General features: G+C 45.4%; 1 protein-coding gene across 1 annotated transcript in view; it reads right to left on the reverse strand.

Annotated features, from left to right (window-relative positions):
* Positions 1 to 7404: 7404 nt before the first annotated feature.
* Positions 7405 to 19762, reverse strand: part of PLBD1 (phospholipase B domain containing 1) — a 40226-nt gene continuing 27868 nt past the window's right edge. The window contains exons 7-11 of the mRNA XM_061361951.1: positions 13624 to 13824; positions 13371 to 13511; positions 10377 to 10562; positions 9076 to 9182; positions 7405 to 7667 (exon numbers count right to left, since the gene is read on the reverse strand). Coding sequence (XP_061217935.1) covers positions 7500 to 7667; positions 9076 to 9182; positions 10377 to 10562; positions 13371 to 13511; positions 13624 to 13824 — 803 coding nt within the window. The 3' untranslated portion in view covers positions 7405 to 7499. The remainder of the gene's footprint in view (positions 7668 to 9075; positions 9183 to 10376; positions 10563 to 13370; positions 13512 to 13623; positions 13825 to 19762) is intronic.

The following is a 19762-nucleotide window of genomic DNA, read 5'->3' on the forward strand; positions in this document are numbered from 1 at the left end:
TTTACACTGCTTATTTATTTGTGATTCCAGCCCAAACTGTTCTTGGCTTTGTCTTGCTTGGGATAGGTGGGGGGTGAGTCCTGTGTTAGAATTTTTCTCTTTCCTCCAATGGAGGTGGTCTGGTATTGTGTTTGAAGGTTTTATGAGATGTATCTCTAGAGAAAAAAGACTCGTCTTTATTTACTAAAGATGTAGTTCACAACTGAACTGATGGTAAAAACCAGATTCTGGCTTAGTAGATCCATTTCTGGTTTATATGGCAGAGTGCAGTTGATTTTTTTTTGTTGAGAGATTAAATAAGCAACATGCGGTTGACTTCTTTTTTGTTTTATCCCAGCAGTGGCCAAATTTATGAGGTTCAACAAGGCAAAGTGCTGGGTCCTGCATTTGGGTCACAACAACCCCATGCAACGCTCCAGGCTTGGGGAAGAGTGACTGGAAAGCTGCTCATGGAAAAGGACCTGGGGTGCTGGTTGATGGAGCTGAACATGTGCAGCTTGAGCCCAAGCAGCCAAGAAGGGCAACAGCATCCTCGCCTGTATCAGCAATAGTGTAGCCAGCAGGGCCAGGGCAGTGATCATCCCCTGTACTCAGCATTGGTGAGGCTGCACCTCAAATACTGTGTTCAGTTCTGGGCCCCTCACCTGAAGTGAGATACTGAGTTGCTGGAGCAGGTCCAGAGAAGGGCAGTGAAGCTGTTGAGGAGTCTAGAGCACAAGTCTGGTGAGATCAGCTGGAGAAGAGAAGGCTCAGGGGGACCTTGTCGCTCTCTACAACTGCCTGAAAGGAGGATGGAGCGCAGAGGTGGCTGGTCTCTTCTCCCAAGTAACAAGCGATAGGACAAGAGAAAATGGCCTCAAGCTCCACCAGGGTGGGGGTTAGACTGGGTATTAGGAAAAAAATCTTCCTCAAAACAGTAGTCAGGCATTGGAACAGGCTGCCCAGGGCAGTGGTAGAATCACTGTCACTGGATGTGTTCAAAAACCTTGTATCTGAGACCCTTGTGACATGGTTTCGTGGTGGACTTAGCAGTCCTGGAATAATGAACTTGATGATTTTAAAGGTCTTTTCCAACCTAGTTGATTCTATGATTGTATGAACTGAGCCACTTCTGCAAAATCTTTGTCATGGTGGAGCACATTGGTGCAGTATTTGCCCTTACACTGGCAAACAGGAGTACTGCCTAATTCCTTAACTCATGACACTTTTCCCTGTGTTGTGGGTTGGCCAGTCATTTTATTATTCTTTACCTCCCAGAAACAATGAAACCATTGAGAAACTGAATTTCTGCTAACAACAAACATCCAGAAATAATTTATTTCAGTTAACAGACTTTAGTTGAAAGTATTACTAAAGTATCCAGGAACATTCCATACAGGTCTTTTAACACCGTGCTTGTACACTGGGCCGTTCATTGCTAGAGGTTTCCAAAATAAATATGCCTAAAAATTTCTCTGTGGCTTTTAAGTGGAAGGGTTGGGTTTAGTTACTTTGCACTTCATGCAAATTTTTCCATCTTATTTTCAGCAGCCTGATACAAACTTGCTCCTGATCTTGGGTTTTGCTGCTGCCACTGGGCACATGACATTGCAGCAGTACCACCTTGGATGTAGTACCCTTTGTTTTAGCAAACACAGCACTGATTCTACAGCTGTGTTTCCATCCTCATTTAGTTTAGGTTTGCTTGGTTTCCTCTGTGTGATACAAGGCCATCTAGATGTCCAGGTTGAAAGTAATTTTGAGTCAGTTTAGTTCTTGGTTGGTAAGAAACCCTTCTGTAGAGTGCGGATGGCAAAATGTCATTCATTTCCACTGCATTCTTCCTAGTTAGAGCTTCTCCGGCCTCCTTTACTCCAATGTATGTCTAAAAAAAAAGCTTTCTTGGGTTCAAATAACTGCATCTTAGGAAGGGGGCAGGCTGTAGATACTTCATCTGTACTGCATGTGCAGCGGCAGCTTTGGAAAACATAGGTGCAAAAGCAGGTACCCCTCAGCCTGCATTTAGTTCCAGCTTCCCTTAAAACAGCAGGTGGTCTGAAACTTTGCTCCTTCGAATTATTTGTGCCACCACTGGCTCTATTGGATCACTTGAGCACAAGGACCAGACACCCATCCCAAGGTTTTTAGCACAAGGCTGGAAATGCCCATGGTGTCTTCCCTGTAAAGATAAGGGGTCTTACCCTGCTTCCTTTGAAAATGACAGCAAAACCCCTTGTGCCTTCAGTGGGAGCACAACTGGGCCCAGTACTAGGATCCGAGCAGCATTTTGTACTGTAACAAAGAGCTGAAGTGACTTTTTATGCTATTTGTCTTTAAATGTCCAAGAAATTAGAATCTGTATTGTATGTAGGGACGGGTCAAATCTGTTCCTGCTCCCCAAGCAGCTATTCCCCAGTTCGAGTATTGCTACACCACTATACAAAATCAAGCTGTGATTCTGCTGCGTTATAAACACCTAATCATCAAATATATCTATCCACATCTTTTTTAACTAGACCTTGATATAATAAATATACATATTGGGGTTATTTTCTGATTTGTTGGCTTGGGTAGGGGTGGGCATTGTATGAAAACACTGGAGGGAGAGGAGTTTGAATGCCACTGAGCCAGCCCTGCAACAGAATCCGTATTTCCTTCCAAACACCTTTTGAGGGGAGAAAGAAAAAAATAAGGATAGCTGAAAGCAAGCAAATGAATGAATTTTCAGCCTAAGTACTTGTTAAAATGCATCTTTATTTCTCATTGTCATTATGCAGGCTGAGCATTCTCTTTTTTTATATATAGATATACATGCACACATTTTTATTTATATTTGAAGTGCTGTATCAATTTAATGGGTTATATCTGTAAATAAGATAACTGGGTAATAGCTGTCTGGGGAGTCCTGTTCAGCTTTAGCAATTTATTGGCTATTGGGAGTCAAATGTGCGAAATCCTTTGTTAGGACCTGATTTCTTTTGTTTTGCAGCTGGACTTACAAAAAGAAGGACTGATTTCATGTCCAAATTCAACTGGGCAGTTGCAAGCTCTCCCCATTTTTGTATGCACTGTAGGTGAGTGTGTGTCTGTGTTAACTGTAGTGGGGTTCTGTCTGACAAGCCTGAAATTTATACTTTGAAATAAACTCCTGGGTTTTTAACCTTTTGAGTCATCTGTGCTTAGTTCCAGACACCTCCGGAGACAGCTCTGAAAAAGAGCCCAATGTGTGCTCTTTGTCATCAGACACACTGCCACCTTGCTCAAGTAACGTTAGGCAGCAATGGTTTGGCTCTGGGTCATTCCCAGAAAGGCAACTGCATGACCTCGCTCTCTCTGCCTTCTCAGAGAAGCAGGAAATTAAAGCAATGCTATAATTTCTGGAAAGTCACTTTCTAGGCCATTCTGCAAAGCAAAGGGGCTATGGAAGTGCTCAAGGCCAGGTTGGACAGGGCTTTGAGCAACCTGCTCTAGTGGAAGGTGTCCCTGCCCATGGCAGGGGGTTGGAACTGGATGAGCTTTGAGGTCCCTTCCAACCCAAACCAGTCTGGGATTCTATGTACCCTGGACAGATGATGAAGATGGGCTGGCAGGGGGAGAGGAATGGAAGCCAAATTGCTGGTGCTGCTGTTCTCTCGCCTCAAGGTGCTGTGGTTTGCCCTCTATAAAAACGCTCATTCCTTTAGCAAGAGGCTGCAGACAAAGTAGCGATGATGACTTTAGTTTTTCACAGCACCCTGAACGATTCGAGCTGTGAGCCTGCAGCAATGGCCTCAGCACACCCAACTGGCCCATGCTTCTCAAGCCAGGGGCTGACTGTTGTGCACAGAACTAATTGCATCAGTCAAGGGTAATGAAATTGGGGTAATAAAAAGGGTGGTTTAGTGCAGGGATCAAGAAAGCCTCTGCCGTCCAAGCTGTTGCTTTTCAAGGGTAGAAGCCAGGTACAGCACTATGAAATAAGTTGTGGAACTTAGTTGAGCCCCCGTAAACAATTTTACCAGAAGGCACTACGGGAAAAGCCGCCCCTTGGCCCCAGCTCTGCTGCCACATTCTGAAGGACTCAAAGTACTTGAAGCTTAGTTTTGTCATGCCATCCCCGAGTTAGTGCTGAGCCCGTACTTCATGGACATATAATTAATATATGCTGGTAATAATTAGTTTCTTGCACTTACTGAAACGTGCTTCAAGCCACTGACCCAAAGATGATGTACTCTTGTGAAGCCTGCACACACTCACACTTGAAAGTCCCAAGTTTCTCAAACTGCCTATTTAAAATGAGAGTATACATACTGCACAGAGCTTAGACCATTAGTTTTATCACAAAATACAGTGTAGTCGCTGTGCTCAAGCACTGTTGCAGTTTGGGCTGGTATAAAGTGAAGTGAGTAACTGGTGGTTGTGCTGGGAGGCGTCATTTTTGCTGTAGGCAGGTTCTAGTGACTGAACAGCAGGTCTCTATTATTGTAAGACAGGTTCATCATAATCACCTCCCAAGTCCATCCTCCCACTATGTAAGGCCCTCTCCAGCCAAGCCTGAATGCCTGAAGTTTAAATGCTTAAGACACAGGCTTACAGCCAAGTGCAGTAAGATGCTGAAAGAGACATCTTAACTTTATACAGCTGCATGAAAATAAAGTCAGTTCTCTGGCCCTCCCTGTAGGTCCATGCATCCATACATAAAACCTTCTTCTCTAGTCCTTGATGCTGGGGAGAGGAGCTAGAACCTGCTGCTGTGCTTGTGGTTGGCAGATCAGCTCAGGCTGGCCTGCTGACAAAGGAGACACATAGGACAGCACAGGAAGAGGAATGCAGTGACCTTTAACAGCACACTTACTTAAACACAAGAAAAAAAATAGCCACAGTCACATGGATGAGAGCCCTAAGGCTCCATTGATGTAAATAGTTACTCACAGAAAAGAGCTCTTAAAAGCAGAGCTCTGTTTTTCCAAAGCTTCATCTTTCAGCACAAAAGAGCTCCTGCCCCAGGGTAGGAAGCTGAAGGTGCGAGAAAGGCAGAGCTCCCATTTCAATGTCCCATAACAAATGGGCATGTCACATCTGCTGCATGCCTCTGCTCCCTGCAGGGGGGAGCATCCAGGTGCGCCCTGGATCATTGTCCAAAACCATGCCCATCATCAATTTCCTGCTCCCTGGACACCAACTTTTAAACAAACACCACTTTTCCATTAGTATTTTCACATAAGACTGAGTGAAGAGGCCGGCACTGGTCCTGTGTTGCCTGGGGCTGACAGCCATCCTCCAGCCACTCTGTTTCCAGTCTCAAACAAGCAGCTGATTCCTGCTTCTCTGCTTGCTGCCAGCCCTCCTGACCCAGCTCCACTCCTCCATTTAAGCGTGCTCTTTAACATGGTACAGCACGCTCTGCTCATTGGCTCTGTGGCTGCCAGTCCTCAGTAGAGGGGTTTAAGAAATCTCAAGGCAGTGATCTGCTGCAAACACCTGAGGGCTCCACAAAAAGTCCTTACCTCATATTTGGTGCTTAGCCAAAAACCATCAAGGCTGCTGCCCTCGGGTGCTGGGGCTGCAGAGTCCCCAGTGAGAGCTCATAAAACTAACACCCAGACAGAGAGTGAGCGCCCCTTGGTGGCAGACCAGCAGGAACAAGAGCCTGCCCTCCGCAGGCTCCGAGCAAACATCACAAGTGACACATGACAGCCCCTGGAGCTTAACCCAGAGGTAGGGGCTGCTTGGTTGAGTGCTGCTGCTCTTGCTCAGGGAGACATCACTCGTCCCCAGAGCTCCACTGCCCTTCCTTCCACACAACTGGAACAGGGCAGGGTGGGGTGGCTGGGATTGCGAAATACATGGAGGCGGTCTGTGCACAGAGCCTGTGGCAAAGACAAGCCACACGGGCAAAGGCTCACATAGAAGCCAAGGTCGCTGTGGTCGCAGCTGTGGGAGAGCAAGACAACTTCACTGACAGAGAACCTCAGGGTAGCAGTAAAGTGAGCGCAGTTTTAAATCCTGTGGCTAGGGCTGCCTCCTCCCCCGTCACCTCCAGCGGAAAGCACTGGCACAGCACTGCCACCTCTTGTGGCTCACAAGAGGCACATAGCGAACACCAGCCTCATCCATCTCTTTCTAGCAGAGGCACAGCTGCAACTGGCACCGGTGCATATGCATGCAGTGTGTCTGGATACCACAACTGAGTAATTTTGTTGAGCAAGTTTTACACAACAAAGAGCTGTACTGCAGAGGAAAAAGCAGCTCTATGGCGAGTACTTCAGCAATTGGTCATTTCCCACAGTGCTCTCCTACCCCTGCACATGACACAGATGCTCCCTCCAGCCTCTCACGCTTACCTCCTGCTCCAGCAAGCAAATCACTTCAGTCCCTGCATGGATTTTTCATCCTCAGCAAAAGCTTTTCTGTAACTTCTGGTCTCCCTCTTCCCTCAGCCCTACTGTGACAGCCAAACATTCAGGCTGGAACCTCACCTGTACTGCAGTAACTAACTCAGTCCCCCATCACACAAGCTAAACTCCAGGGGTTTGATCAAAACCTCACACTGCTCATTCTTCCCCTTCGTAACACAGGGCAGTGCTGTGCCCAGTTTAGCTTGGACCAACTAGGCCATGAGGAAAGAGCTGTTTATTTTGTTTTACTTAATTACTTATATGACATCTAGCACAAAACACTCCTCAGTGTAAACACAGGTAGTTAGCAATATGTACAGCCCTGGCCATTTGTTAGGGCTAGCATCACATTCCACTTCCACAGCTGATGGAGCAGGCAGAGAGGTCACTGAGCAAGCACCTGGATCCATCAGTGAGAGATCCATCTCATCAACACACATAGTTCTTTCCCTGCTGCCACACTGCAGCCAGGGGTGGGGAGAGTGTGTGTGTGTGTATTTCCAAAAGATTTGTCTGCTTTCAGACATCACCAGCCAGATCCCTTCACTGCCTTCTGCAGCCTGACCCTTGCACGCTGCTTCAGCAAGACAAAGGGAATCTTGCAAATGCCACTGATCACCATGCCCTGTAGGCAAGAGGCACTCTGATGTTCCATGGAGAATACACAGCCTTGACTGTGCTAGAGACATTTGAAATGAGAAGGAATTTGCAGCACATCTCACAGGCACTGCTCAGACAAAAGGCAGACACCAACCCAGCACCGAGATAAGCCCAACACTGGCCCAAAGCAGTCACTTGGCTTGGCCCAGGTCCTGTGTCACTACTAAAGACAGATCACTTTAATTGATCAAATTGTAGTTCTCTCCTGCTCTGGGAACAGCTGTGATGATGGCTCAGATCACCGAAAGTCTCCACGAATCCTAGTCAAAGGACAGGCCACCCAAATAGCTCAGAAGAGCAGAACATGTGTTGGGCTGCACCAAGGCAGCCAATGTCAATATGAAGTGCCTAGCAGGCAGGACAGGGGAAGGCACGTAAGGCACAGGGATGTGGCCATCAGGTCGATTTATTACACACAGGAATGAAAATTTCTGTTAAAAAAAAACAACAACCCAAAACTACTTGGGGATATTGATGCTGGTTTTACAGGATAGGCCTCATGGTGACGAAATGGAAGTTGTATGATTCTGGCAGGCCCTGGTGCCGTGTGTGGTTAAATCGTTTCCAGGTGAAGACAGGGAGGCCGCCCTGCACTGGGGGGCCGTTGATGGCGGTGGCTGTGAACGCTGAAGCCAGGCGGAAGTCCGACACCTGCAATAAAGGACAGGGGTTTGAGCAAAATGGTGGTGGACATGCAGCCATCCCACAGAGCAGGGATAGCCCAGGAGATTTGATAACAATAAGGTAAAGAAAGTGAGCAAGGGGAAATGCTTTGATCAGGCAGCATTCTTCACCTGCACAGAGGCATCTTCAGGCACAGAGCACCCAGCTGAAGGGCAGCAGCAAAGTACAAGCCCGCCTGCCCTCTAGCCCTTGTGCTACCCAGTGTGAGAGGCAGCACATCTGCCTTTGGGACAATCCTTCTTGGGTCTGTGTCTCCAAAAGAGGTGGAGGTGCAGTGGGCAGCCTAGATGGCCTGATATAAATTCTGCTGCATGTTAAGCACTTGGGCTGCCCCCTGCAGCAAGTCAGGGTAATTCAGGGAAGGACAAAAGCAGCCCAGAGTTAATGCTGCTGCCCAGGTTCCACCCTATTCCTCTATTACCACCCAAGAGGTCTCCAGCCTGCTCCATCTTCCCAAACTCAGAGACACTAAAATTGCACTCAAGTGCTTGAAACTGACAGGTTTTGCCTCTGCTCTGGGCTACTTCTCTCACTGGGTCCCTGTCCTCCCCTAGCCCATTCCTGTAAACTGACTGGACACAAAGCAATGCCAAAACACAGCACTGGTGATGCCAAAACAGCCTCCACAGGGCCCATCCTAGCAACCAATTCATAATCCCAAAATGCAGCAGGCTGAACCCCACAGGACACAACACTGTGCAACTTCCCAGCACAACAGGGCTGGCATGGATAGCTGCTTACTCAGGTATTGCCCCTCACAGTGAAAATACCCCACAGGCTGCCTAGAAAAACTGCTGCTTTCTGCAGGACAGTGGGTCTGAGGATTTTCCTGCATCTCCCCCAAAAAGCAAAGTGATCTTTACCAAACCTTGCTCAAAGCAGTTTCACAGAGAGGTGGAGCCCTGGAGCAGGGTGACTCAGTAGAGAGCCAGGCTTTTGTAAAGGTAAAGCTAAGTGCAACTGAAGAAACATTCCTGTGGTCTCTGGGGAGGCACCCACACAGCCCCCATGAAATGGAGTCAGAGGACTCACCTTCCTGGAATGATGTGATGACTCCTTCCAGCTTTCTCTTAGGCTCCTCTTGCTGCAAGGCTTTGGGCTTTAACTCCTAAGCACCACAATTTCCCATAATTCTTTTCCTACACCTCCCCCTGTATCCTCTGCCCTCTGCCACTGTGCCAGGACTGGTGTCAGGGACAGGAGACAGGACTCTGCACAGACCTCAAGATCTGTCCAACCACCTGGACAGCATGAAAGGAGGAAACCAGTGGGCCTGGCCATGTATGTCCTAGTGCAGGGAGACATCCTACAGGTCTGATGGGAGCACAGAGGCTGCAGCAAAAGTAGAGCAGATATTTAAATGGAGGTAATCTACCTTGGAGTCGTAGCAGCCTGCAGGCACTGGAAAAGAAGGATTCAGGTCTTCCCGACAGCAAATGGTGTTGCAAGGATTGTGCTCAGCATAAGGATCATGCTGGTAGTCTGGAGAGAAATGTGGTGGAGAGGGAAGGAAGAAAATAAAAGAAGTTAGTCCCCTACAAAAAGCTGATGCAAAGTGTCCAAGCCACTAAACTCTGAGTGAGTTGGTAGAAACACAGGTCTATCACATTGCTGTCATGCTTCTCCCCAGGTACCAGCTAGAAGTCAGTACTGGAGACAGGACAATTAGTAGACAAGCTCCTAATCCAAGTCCATACAACTGTTTCTGCATCCCAAGGGGACCACTGCCAACCTCTAACCACAGACATCTGCAACTCCACATGATGAAACCTTGCAGGAACATTGTCAAGAGACAAAAGCAGAAGAGCAAGCGAAGCGGGGACAAGATGTGGAGGGAAAAGTGCAACAATGAGGGCCTTTGTTTTCCTGTTCTGGACTAAAGTAAGTAGTGTAAAGCAAAGCCTTCAGACACTCACTGTAGCAGCTGCAAACTAAGAAGGGAAGGTGGACAAGCTTCAACATCTGCAAACATGCTGCTACTCACAGCCAAAACATTGGCAATACCCCACCCTGGGAGAGGCCTCCCAAACTCCAAGCCCAGTAATCAGCACGCTCCCTATAATTGGGAATAAAAATATAGCATCTAAAGCTATCTGTACTTAGAGATGGGCTTAGCCAGAAGTTAACTAAGCTGGTTGTAATGCAGTTAAGAACCCCCCTGTCAGGGAAAAGCAGAGCAGAGCATTAACTACCAAAGATTATTTGCATGAACAGGAAAAAACAAACTGAACCAAAACCAAACAAGAAACGAAACACCACACACAAAAAACAAAACCAAAAGACCTGTAGTTTTACCCTAAATTCTCATCTGATTTGACCTAACTGTTGCTTAGGATTTAAGGCTTTAAAGATCGACAGGTTGTAGATGTTTTAGGGAACAGCAGCCCACAGAGTCTCTTGGAGTTATCAGAAACTCTCTGCAAAGGTCAAACAGCAAGCTTGAGGGCCCTTGTTCTAGAAGGAACTCAGTCTTGTTTCTATTAAGAGTCATTTTAGCCTGGTTTCCTACCTCAGCAATGACCCTGTGTTACTCTTTTTTCTTTGTGTGTACTCTTCACATAGGGCAATAGAACTCTGATCTGTACATGAGGCTGCAGCTTCCCACTATGATCCAAGAAATAAAAGTAACACTGCTTTATTAAAATCAGCTCCACAGTACATAAACATGTGTCTTACTGTTGTATCTCATGATGTACTTCATGCTTTCCAAACTGGTCACCTTGCTGTGGTCCCGACGGAAGATTTTTGCTCTTGGAGCAAGCTCATAAGAGAAATCCATGCCATACTTCTCAACATATGCCGCATACCCACTAAGATTGTAAATCTTTTCATGGAAAGGAATATTGTATGAAGGCCAGTAACCTGCCAAAGACAAAATCCAGTCTATTAATCACTTAGAAAAGCTGAATGCTCTTGCTCGTATCAAAAAAGAAAAATGAACCATTTTTCATGCTGTGTTGCCTTAACAGCATGTCGAGGAATAACAGGTCAAACTGTTTTGAACGCAAGAAAGTAAGGCAATAGTCACTGGCGTGACCAGGGTTGACTCCCAGTATAAACACCACGGGAGACTGCACCCAGGCAACCTGCCCCCAGACATCCACCCTGCAGACTCATCGTGCAAAACAGCTGAGAAACTTGCAGGAGTCTGATGTGAATGCGCAGAGAAACCTGCACAGGTTTCCCTGCTCAGCCTCAGAGAAGCAAAAGATCATTCGCCTCCACCAAACTTCCCAGCTTTTTCCCAAGCCTCCCATCTCACCACAGCAGAGTAATACACTGTGCTGACATACCAGGGACAGACAGATACCCACAAACACACACGGACCACACACAAATATGTGCTTGGAAAGTTGTGGTTGCACACTGCAATAAGGAAAGATGAGGGATAGCTGCACATTTGCCAGTATCTGCCTTTGAGGGTTAAGAAGTGGTGATTGGCAGAGCAGAGCCCTGCCCTAACCTTTCCAAGAGCAAGTACAAATCCTGCCGTTTTGCTAACTCTGAAGAGCAGGTTTAACACCCAGACCTCCAGAGAGTTTGATAGCTGACATACAACTGCCTGACACAAGAGTAGTGTAGAAAGCAGAAGAGCTTGTAAAGACCCAGAAGTACATCCAGTTCAGGATCTGGGTACAGCAAGTGCTAGAAGAGATAAAAAGTAGATGCCTATACCTTAACATTTAATTTGTTGGGGTTTCTTTTGCAAGGCCGGCAGCAAGGAGTGTTCAAGGGAGAGAGTACATAACGTAAGCTAGCCCCAAGAGCAGCACACTTTCAGATTCTCTCCAAACTACTAGCATTGCTGGTGTCAGTGGGAACGTTGCTTCTCAAATGACACACACTAGGGTTTGGCTTAGAGTTTTACTACTTTAGTTCTCTAGATACCGGTAAATGCAGCACTCCATGTATTAATGTCAGCCCAGCACGTGAAGAGTCTGGCTGTGAGATACTTAAGAAAAACCAAGTGGGACTCACTGGGAGCAAAACACAGAAACCAAGCCCCCTCAAGGACAGATACACAGGCAGCATAAACACTGGACCACCACCTGAGCTGAGACCTTACCAGACTGGGTCCTGCCTAGCATGCAGCCGCCAGGAACACCCTGTCTGCTGTCATTTGCTTACATGACCTAGAACCTACATAAAGGAAAAGGGTTGTGTACACAGACTGTGCTGTAATAGAGGCATCCTCCAGGAATGAGCACACTGACCAACCTCTGATGACACTGGCCAGAGGATACAGATACATCAGCTCCCATACCAGTAGGGTTTAGTTGTAATTCAAAAGGTTGCTATTGTCTTACATAAATGCAGTGCATACAGATGACTCCCTTATCCCACCTGGAAAAACTTTCTGTTTAAATTGCTAAAAACAGAAGAAGCTATTCAAATTTCCCTCCAACATGAGCTCTTCTGCGTCTCAGGCTCTGCAAGACTGTAAATCCCATGCAGACAGTGCAGTGCCCAACCTAAGGCAGGTTTTACCCAAGGGCTGATATAAGCCAGTGAAACCTGCCAGTTAGGCCTGTCAGGGTGAACAGTGACAAAAAGAGGTCAGAAATGGTGTAAAGCTGAAGGGGGGTGAGAAGGATTACATGAAGGCAGCAAAAAATGTCTGAAACAAAACTGCTTCCTCCTCTGCCCATCAGAGCAAGAGATCTCAGCAATATCAAGAGCAATGGGAATATTCACGTATCAAGTGGAAGAGACTCAGATCCCAGATTCTGATCTGATGTGTTACTTTTGATGCTTAAATCAATGTACTACTCACTCATCATAAAGAAAGATGAACTGCAGCACACTCCTGTGCTTTAGGCATTGTGGCAATGCCCAAAATAAGCCAGAACTTTCCAAGGAGACAGACTCAGGGGAAAATTCCAGAGTGAAATAACCACAGCTGCTAACATAAATGCATTTCCAGGCATTTTGATGATGAAAAGCAACTCATCAATTCACCTCCTTCACCTCCAATTCATCAGTTCACCTCCTAATTCACATGATTAGAGGAGGGAGCACAAAGCACCAGACACACACTTAAATTTGTGGAATGAGCTCAAGGTCTTGGATTCTGCCATAAAGCGTGTATAAGACATCTATGAAGGAAACCTGACAGTCGGCATTTTGCTTCACCTGGATTTTTGCTTGTTTTCCAACAAGCTGTTGCTAGTCTTGATACTAAGGAACCTTTTAAACAGCAAGTACTTATCAGATAACAGAGCTCTAGAAAAGTTCAGAAGCTGAATCTAACGTAGAACTTCTCTCATATTTTAAAGCTCATCTCCTTGCATGGTGACACACTCACCAAATATTTCAAGTAGCCCACAGCATCACAGTTATTTAGTGCCACTCCAAAGAGACCTCACCTTTTTCCTCATGGGTCTCTAAGACAGGGCAAAATAATACCAGGAAAAAAGGCAAGAAAAAGAAAGAAGGAAGGTAAAGCCTGTGTTTCACTTCCCTGGTTCTAAAAAACACAGATGCTCACCACATTTATGCCATAGCATGAAAAAAATGAATACAGCATAATAGACCTGGCAACATAGCTTTCTGTCTTGCAACTCAGCACTAGTGCACAGTAAGCCCTTCCCAGTTACAAAGCATGACTCTCCATCAGCTGACACAAAGAGATGGCTTTCCTAAGCCAGTAAGCGCTATAGGAGCTATTACCTTTTCGGAGAATATTTGTTTGATCAGAATACTCCACAAGGGTTGGGATCTGCTCAACAATGTACAATGCACCTTCATCAAGGCTCTTCTGCAGCTTGACCTTCTTCAGGTCCAGCACCATGTACTGATTGTTGTAGGTTCCTAGGGATGGGAGCAAAGAGAGAATTATTTGTCCTGCCTGAGGAAAGAAAAAAGTACAAAGGGGAGGGGGAACAAGTCCTGTTTCCTAAGACTCATGTGAAAGTGTACTCACCTGAGTTGCACTTTGAGAAGGTTTCTGCCCAAGATTTGCCATCATCTGCCATCATGTTAGCAATGCGGACCCTCTGCCAAGCTAACAGGGATTCTGGCACCACTTGCTTAATGAGGCTTTGGTTGAACACACTGTTGGTAGTCTGCAACATTACCAAGCCACTGCCTAGTATGTAAAAGTCATCCAGGGACACCAAAAAGCCTTAAACAGCAATAATACAAATTTGTTATTTTTGTGAACCTTTGATATAGAACAAAAAAGAGTGACAAGCTAAGAGGGTATGAATGAGTCAGCATGTGTGTGTCTGAAATTAAGCTGTACAAATACTAAAGATGAGGTGTCAACTTCTGGAAGTGCTTTAAGCCCACCTGTCAGCAGTTTCTCATTTGTCATGCTTTCAACACAGCCTAATTGTTTGTGTAGAACATTTGCTTCATGTTTTCATCCCAAACTTAGAATAGTTAGGGTTGGAAAGGACCTTAAGATCAGCTAGTTCCAACCCCCCTGCCATGGGCAGGGACACCTCACACTAAACCATGCCACCCAAGGCTCCGTCCAATCTGGCCTTTAACACCGCCAGCAATGGAGCATTCACAGCTTCCCTGGGCAACCCATTCCAGTGCCTCACTACCCTCACAGTAAGAATTTCTTCCTTATATCCAATCTAAAATTCCCCTGTTTAAGTTTTAACCCATTACCCCTTGTCCTATCACTACAGTTCCTCATGCAGAGTCTCTCTCCAGCATCCCTATAGGCCCCCTTCAGATACAGGAAGGCTGCTATGAGGTCTCCACACAGCAGACTCTTCTCCAGGCTGAACAGCCCCAACTTTCTCAGCCTGTCTTCATACAGGAGGTGCTCCAGTCTCTGATCAACCTCATGGCCCCCCTCTGGACTTGCTCCAACAGTTCCATGTCCTTTTTATGTTGAGGACACCAGAACTGCACACAATACTCCAAGTGAGGTCTCATGAGAGCAGAGTAGAGGGGCAGGATCACCTCCTTTGACCTGCTGGTCACACTCCTTTTGATGCAGCCCAGGATACGGTTGGCTTTCTGGGCTGTGACTGCACAATTCAGCCGGCTCATGTTCAGTTTTTCATTGACCAAGACCCCCAAGTCCTTCTCCGCAGGGCTGCTCTGAATCTCTTCTCTGCCCAGCCTGTAGCTGTGCCTGGGATTGCCCCAACCCAGGTGTAGGACCTCATACTTGGCATGGTTGAACTGCATAAGATTGGCATCAGCCGATCTCACAAGCATGTCAAGGTCCCTCTGGATGGCATTCCTTCCCTCCAGAATATCAACCAAACCACACAGCTTGCTGCCATCAGAAGTTTCTCCATCATATGTCAAGCTATGTATTCTGTTGAGGATTACATACTGTAAATGCCTAGTGAGTGTTTGTTTCTAACAATTAAATTCCTTTTAAAAACACAACAGAGGAAATCAAAACCAAAGGACAACTCCACAGAGAGATTTTCATCAACCAATTTCAGGTTTAGATTTTTATTCTGCAAGTACAACAGATACACCTTTAAATTAATCCCTTCTGGATTAAACCAAGACAAGAAGAAAAGTCTTCCTTCTATTTTAATCTCTTCCAGTCTAACCATAAAAGAATCTCCAAGAAATGGGCACCTCTTAAATCATAAACCACATCCTGTATTTGAGAGTTTCACCTACTCCTCTTTCTGACATGTTGTCATTGGGGTTTTTTTTTAAGCTTACCAGCCCTGCAAACTCGGAGTGATGGATCTCTGGGCAATATTTGCTTCCACATTACATGCCAACAGAAGTCCTAAGCCTAGTTGCAGATCTGGCTGCAGGTATACAGCCAGATGTGGTATACAGAGCTGCAAAGGTCAGCTGTAATGCCATGGATAACATGGTGACTATTTATAAAGCAGAAATAACTTGGCTTTGAGATTCCCCAGCAGATAGAGGGCTGCCAGATTGAGGAAGAATTGTTGTTAACTGAGCTCCTGATGAGGAAGTCATCCAGAACTGGTCTCTTGCTAATGAGTTTTTAATGGTATCCCTCTTTGAAGAGTACAAAATGCTAAAATGCTGCACATGAGGGTAGCAGTCGAGTGCCATTACGAAATGTTCTACAGCAAGCTTTATTAATGCACTCTGCAAACAAACTAAGGTCAGCAACATATGACAGACTGCAATATGACTCATCTCTGCCTCCAGTTCATGGGCTTTCATCAGGAGATGGATTTCCTTCAAGCAAAAGTACTGTTTAAGGGCTCAGTTTCAGCAAGATTTCTTCTAAATCTCAAATTCTCAAATCAGAACAGATCCACAGAAATATGCTTTGTGGTCACCTGTTCTCTAAAAATAGGTCAGTACAGAACAGGCAGAGTACCCTGGCAGCTTGTGGTTCCTAGTATTTTATTCTTGGAGACAGAAAAAGAGCGTCAATAGATTACGTACATAAACAGCAGAGTTCTTCCAAGCAGTAAGGGCAAGAAGAGAAACACTCTTAACCTGTCTCTGCCAGTCTATCTTACAGAAAGATATGGGATACTGGAGCAATAAACTATTGTGTAACAAGTCAAGTGCTTACCCAGAGGGAAGAAATGAAATTGTTAAACACTTGTGATCCGAATTGAATGCCATTCCCCCATGGGTGCCAATGCCAAGTGCCCTACTTCAAAATAAATCAAACATTTTTTTCTTCTTTTTCAATCATCAGCTGAGATAAAAGAGAAAAACTCAATTCAAAGCAAGTGTCAACACAAGGACCGATGCTGAATTAACTGAAGTTTGAACTCTGTAATTCAAATACACTGCAAAACTCAGCAAAGCTGAAAACAAAAGGGTTTCCTTCTGGGCCTTAGTATTTACCAAGTTTTATCCTGCAATGTCCTACAACACAGTGTGCTCTCCATGATACACCATTACTAGCCTAATTATTCCAGGCCAACCTATACCATTTTGACTTAAGGCATAGGCACTCCTTAAACAAAGGGAAGTTAAAACACCTACAACAGGTTTGCCCAGGACAAAGACATCCATGAAAACAAAACCTGGGTGAAGCCTAGAGATATTAGCACATATTTAATGTTCTATTGTGGCATTCTTGTTTTCAAGAATGTATGAGAATCTGTTGTAATTGAAAATGCCTTTTATATGTCAAATGCTATCTCACTGTACAGTTCACCTGTTTTTTCTGTAAACCCATCTCCCATTTTTATCAGCCACTCCCAATCAGGTTTTTTTAACCTCTTCACCTCCACCTCCCCCCAGCCTTCCTCCAATGAACCTGACTCTTCCTACATAAAGAGAAGCAATAGGACTTCTGAAAGCACTTCAGAATGAGTTGGATCCATTTATATTCCGTTTCGAGTCACCATTGGAATACTGAAGTTTCCAGAGTCCGCAGTTTCATTCATCATGACAATATTAATCAGCCAAGCAAAGCAAAACATTTTTTGAAATCTGAGTCAGTGCTCTCCAGAGTCAGCACACTAAAGAGTATTGCAGGGTAACACACTCCTGGCAGCTACTGTTCCTAAAAAGGTATGATGCAGGTTTCTGAACCAGATGACGTCAGGGTTTTAGGTGTTTTAAGGGGCCCTTGTGCTCATTCAAGTACAGAAAGGGGCAGTACAACAAGGCTGGAAGTCAGAGCCATGAGGTTTTGCTCATCACCTCACAGGGATGCAAGTAACTCCAGCTGAGATCCTTGATGCTCTGGGCTACAAACACACTTGAGAATGGGAAAGAAGATCCCTTCTCTGGATTAGTTTTCTTAGTCTCATGAGCAGCTGGTTCTCATGCCAATACTGTGCTTCTGCCAGCTGCCTTACTTCCACTTACAGACCTCTTCTAAGCACTAAGACATAGCACATCCCACACTATAGCTCTGGTCTCTCATCTCCAAAGCGCACCAGACTTTTCTCTGCTTCCCTCCAGGTTTTAGACACATGTTGGTGGAAGCAGAGAAGCAAGAAATGTTCTACCAATATCTCATGAGCAAGGTGATCTCCAGAATTAAAGGGCTACTACCCTTTCCATGTTTTGCCCCTCCTAGCTCTTACTCAGGCTTTGGGGAAGGATAACACTGCACTTCCCGATTCTGTACTAACACCAGATTACTTCAGCTCAAGCGACAGGTTACATCTCTCTCCTGCCTTAGCAGAATACGTGTAGCCGATTCATCAAGACAAGTTGTGCCATCTTGTTCCCATGTCATAGCCTGTCTCAACCATAACCTGTCTCAACCAAGCAAGAGACCAGAGAAACAGAAGTGGTCATTGAGTTCTTCTCAACTGTTTCCTTTAACAGCTAAAATCAAGAGTAACAAGACTGCAATTCAGCCCAGAGGAAGTATGTCACTACCCAAACCAGAGTGCTTGGGTCCAAATGGTAGATTCCCTTTCTTAAAAGGAGTTCACAACTACTTGTTCAAGAAGAGGTGCAGCCAAATGGATGCAAATCTTGGGAGCTGCAACTTCCCTGCTGTCCATCAAATTTAATCAGTTAATTGGGCTCATTTCTTTGAAGTAGAGGTGTGTAGAGCAGTGACTCCAGGAGGGGGGGAGGGATGGGGGGGAAGGTTTCTCTCTGATCTTTTCCTAGGTACGTCCTGCAAAACCCAGCACCTGAAGTCTCTGTCTTCACATTTCTTACACTCCCCAAATGACACTCAACATTTGTGAGCAACTGTACAATGTAAATTCTCTCTGCTGTGCAGATTCACCAACCACATTAAATACTTATGTCCAGAGCTTAAACGAAACACTGAAGTCAGGGGTGCCCAAGAATTCAGCTCAGACACTTCCTTTCCAGAGATTCACAGAGCTCTCCCACCTGCAGCTCAGCAGAGATGCTTTCAACTGAAGAGGAAACTAGAACTATGAGCAGAGTTCAAGTGAGGATTAGGATTAGTGTGGAAATAAGCAGCAAGTAGCTAAATCATTCTGCAACAGCAGAGATTACTACGCCTGTTCATTTCTACTTAACTGTATCTCTGCAGCACTACTGTTACTCTGACAGGGAGAAAGCATCAGAGAAAGCATCAGAGAAGACATGCTGTAACAGTGGACATTTCAGCATGCTGCCATGAACATGGGGAACTGCTGCAGAAGCTTGGATGGACTCTGCAATTCCTGCCTGTCCTGCTACCTGCTCAGTCACAGCAGAAGCAAGGAAGTGTTAAGGCCCTGTAGTTGTATCATAATGCATGTGCTGACATGCATCATGGTTACTGAATAGCCTTAGATCCTCTAAAGTGAGTCACAACAAATATTTTTTGCAATGTAGTTGCCAGTCTTTTGAAATACTGTAAATAAACAATCTGGACAATTTCACTTTGTGACCCCAGGAGAAATCAGGTAGTTGGCACATTCCTTCTCAGAAGGCAAATGACTCCTTGAAGCTTTTCTGACACAGCTTTCGTACAACAGAAGAGTTTTATTTCATATCCAGTCTACCAAATGACAAGAATCTTTGAATTACTCATTTGTCACCGAAGGACCAGAAGGGCATTTTTTTAAAATGCTGTTTGTTTTCTCCAAAAGTCAATAATTTATGTACATTAGGATCGTGTTTCTATTTATGACAGCTTACTAGCTTAGCTTTTCTTACTGGCTCTTAATGTCCATCAGGACAGAGAAAAACAGTGGGAAACTGCATGCAGAGAAGTTACAGTCATCAAGTGGAACCACAGCCAGGACCTCCATATTCTATGGGCAGATGCTGTGAAAATAGAAGGCTTCATCTCATCACAACATGGAGCAAAGGAATTTGGCAGTTTCCTCCCTGGTGCGTGATGTCCCTAGATCATTACCAGGCAAGTGCTTTAGAGCTTACTCATCCTCTGGAAAACTGCAAGTTTGTGAACTACACCCACAGCTAGTGCAATTTGCTGTAGTCAGTGGGTCATGTTTGTCTAGTGCTTGTGATAGTACCTTGTAATTAGGTGGCCAGTGAGTTTGCTTTGCATACCACAGGTCTCTCAGACTTCACTGTAGCCATGAGAACTATGTTTCGTAATAGTTCTAACTCAATTTTCTTGGTAGAGGTACACCATAACACATTGCTGTGTCAGGGCCTACCCAGCACAGGCAAGCTTTAAAGTAAGCCATCTCTTCAGACTTCACTCTCAGGGAAGCCCACTGGGATTTTGT

This window comes from Neopsephotus bourkii, unplaced genomic scaffold (assembly GCF_033783945.1).
Source record: "Neopsephotus bourkii isolate Nb327-2 ecotype Australia unplaced genomic scaffold, CSIRO-AGI_Nbou_v1 NB_107, whole genome shotgun sequence".
Lineage (NCBI taxonomy): Eukaryota > Metazoa > Chordata > Aves > Psittaciformes > Psittacidae > Neopsephotus > Neopsephotus bourkii.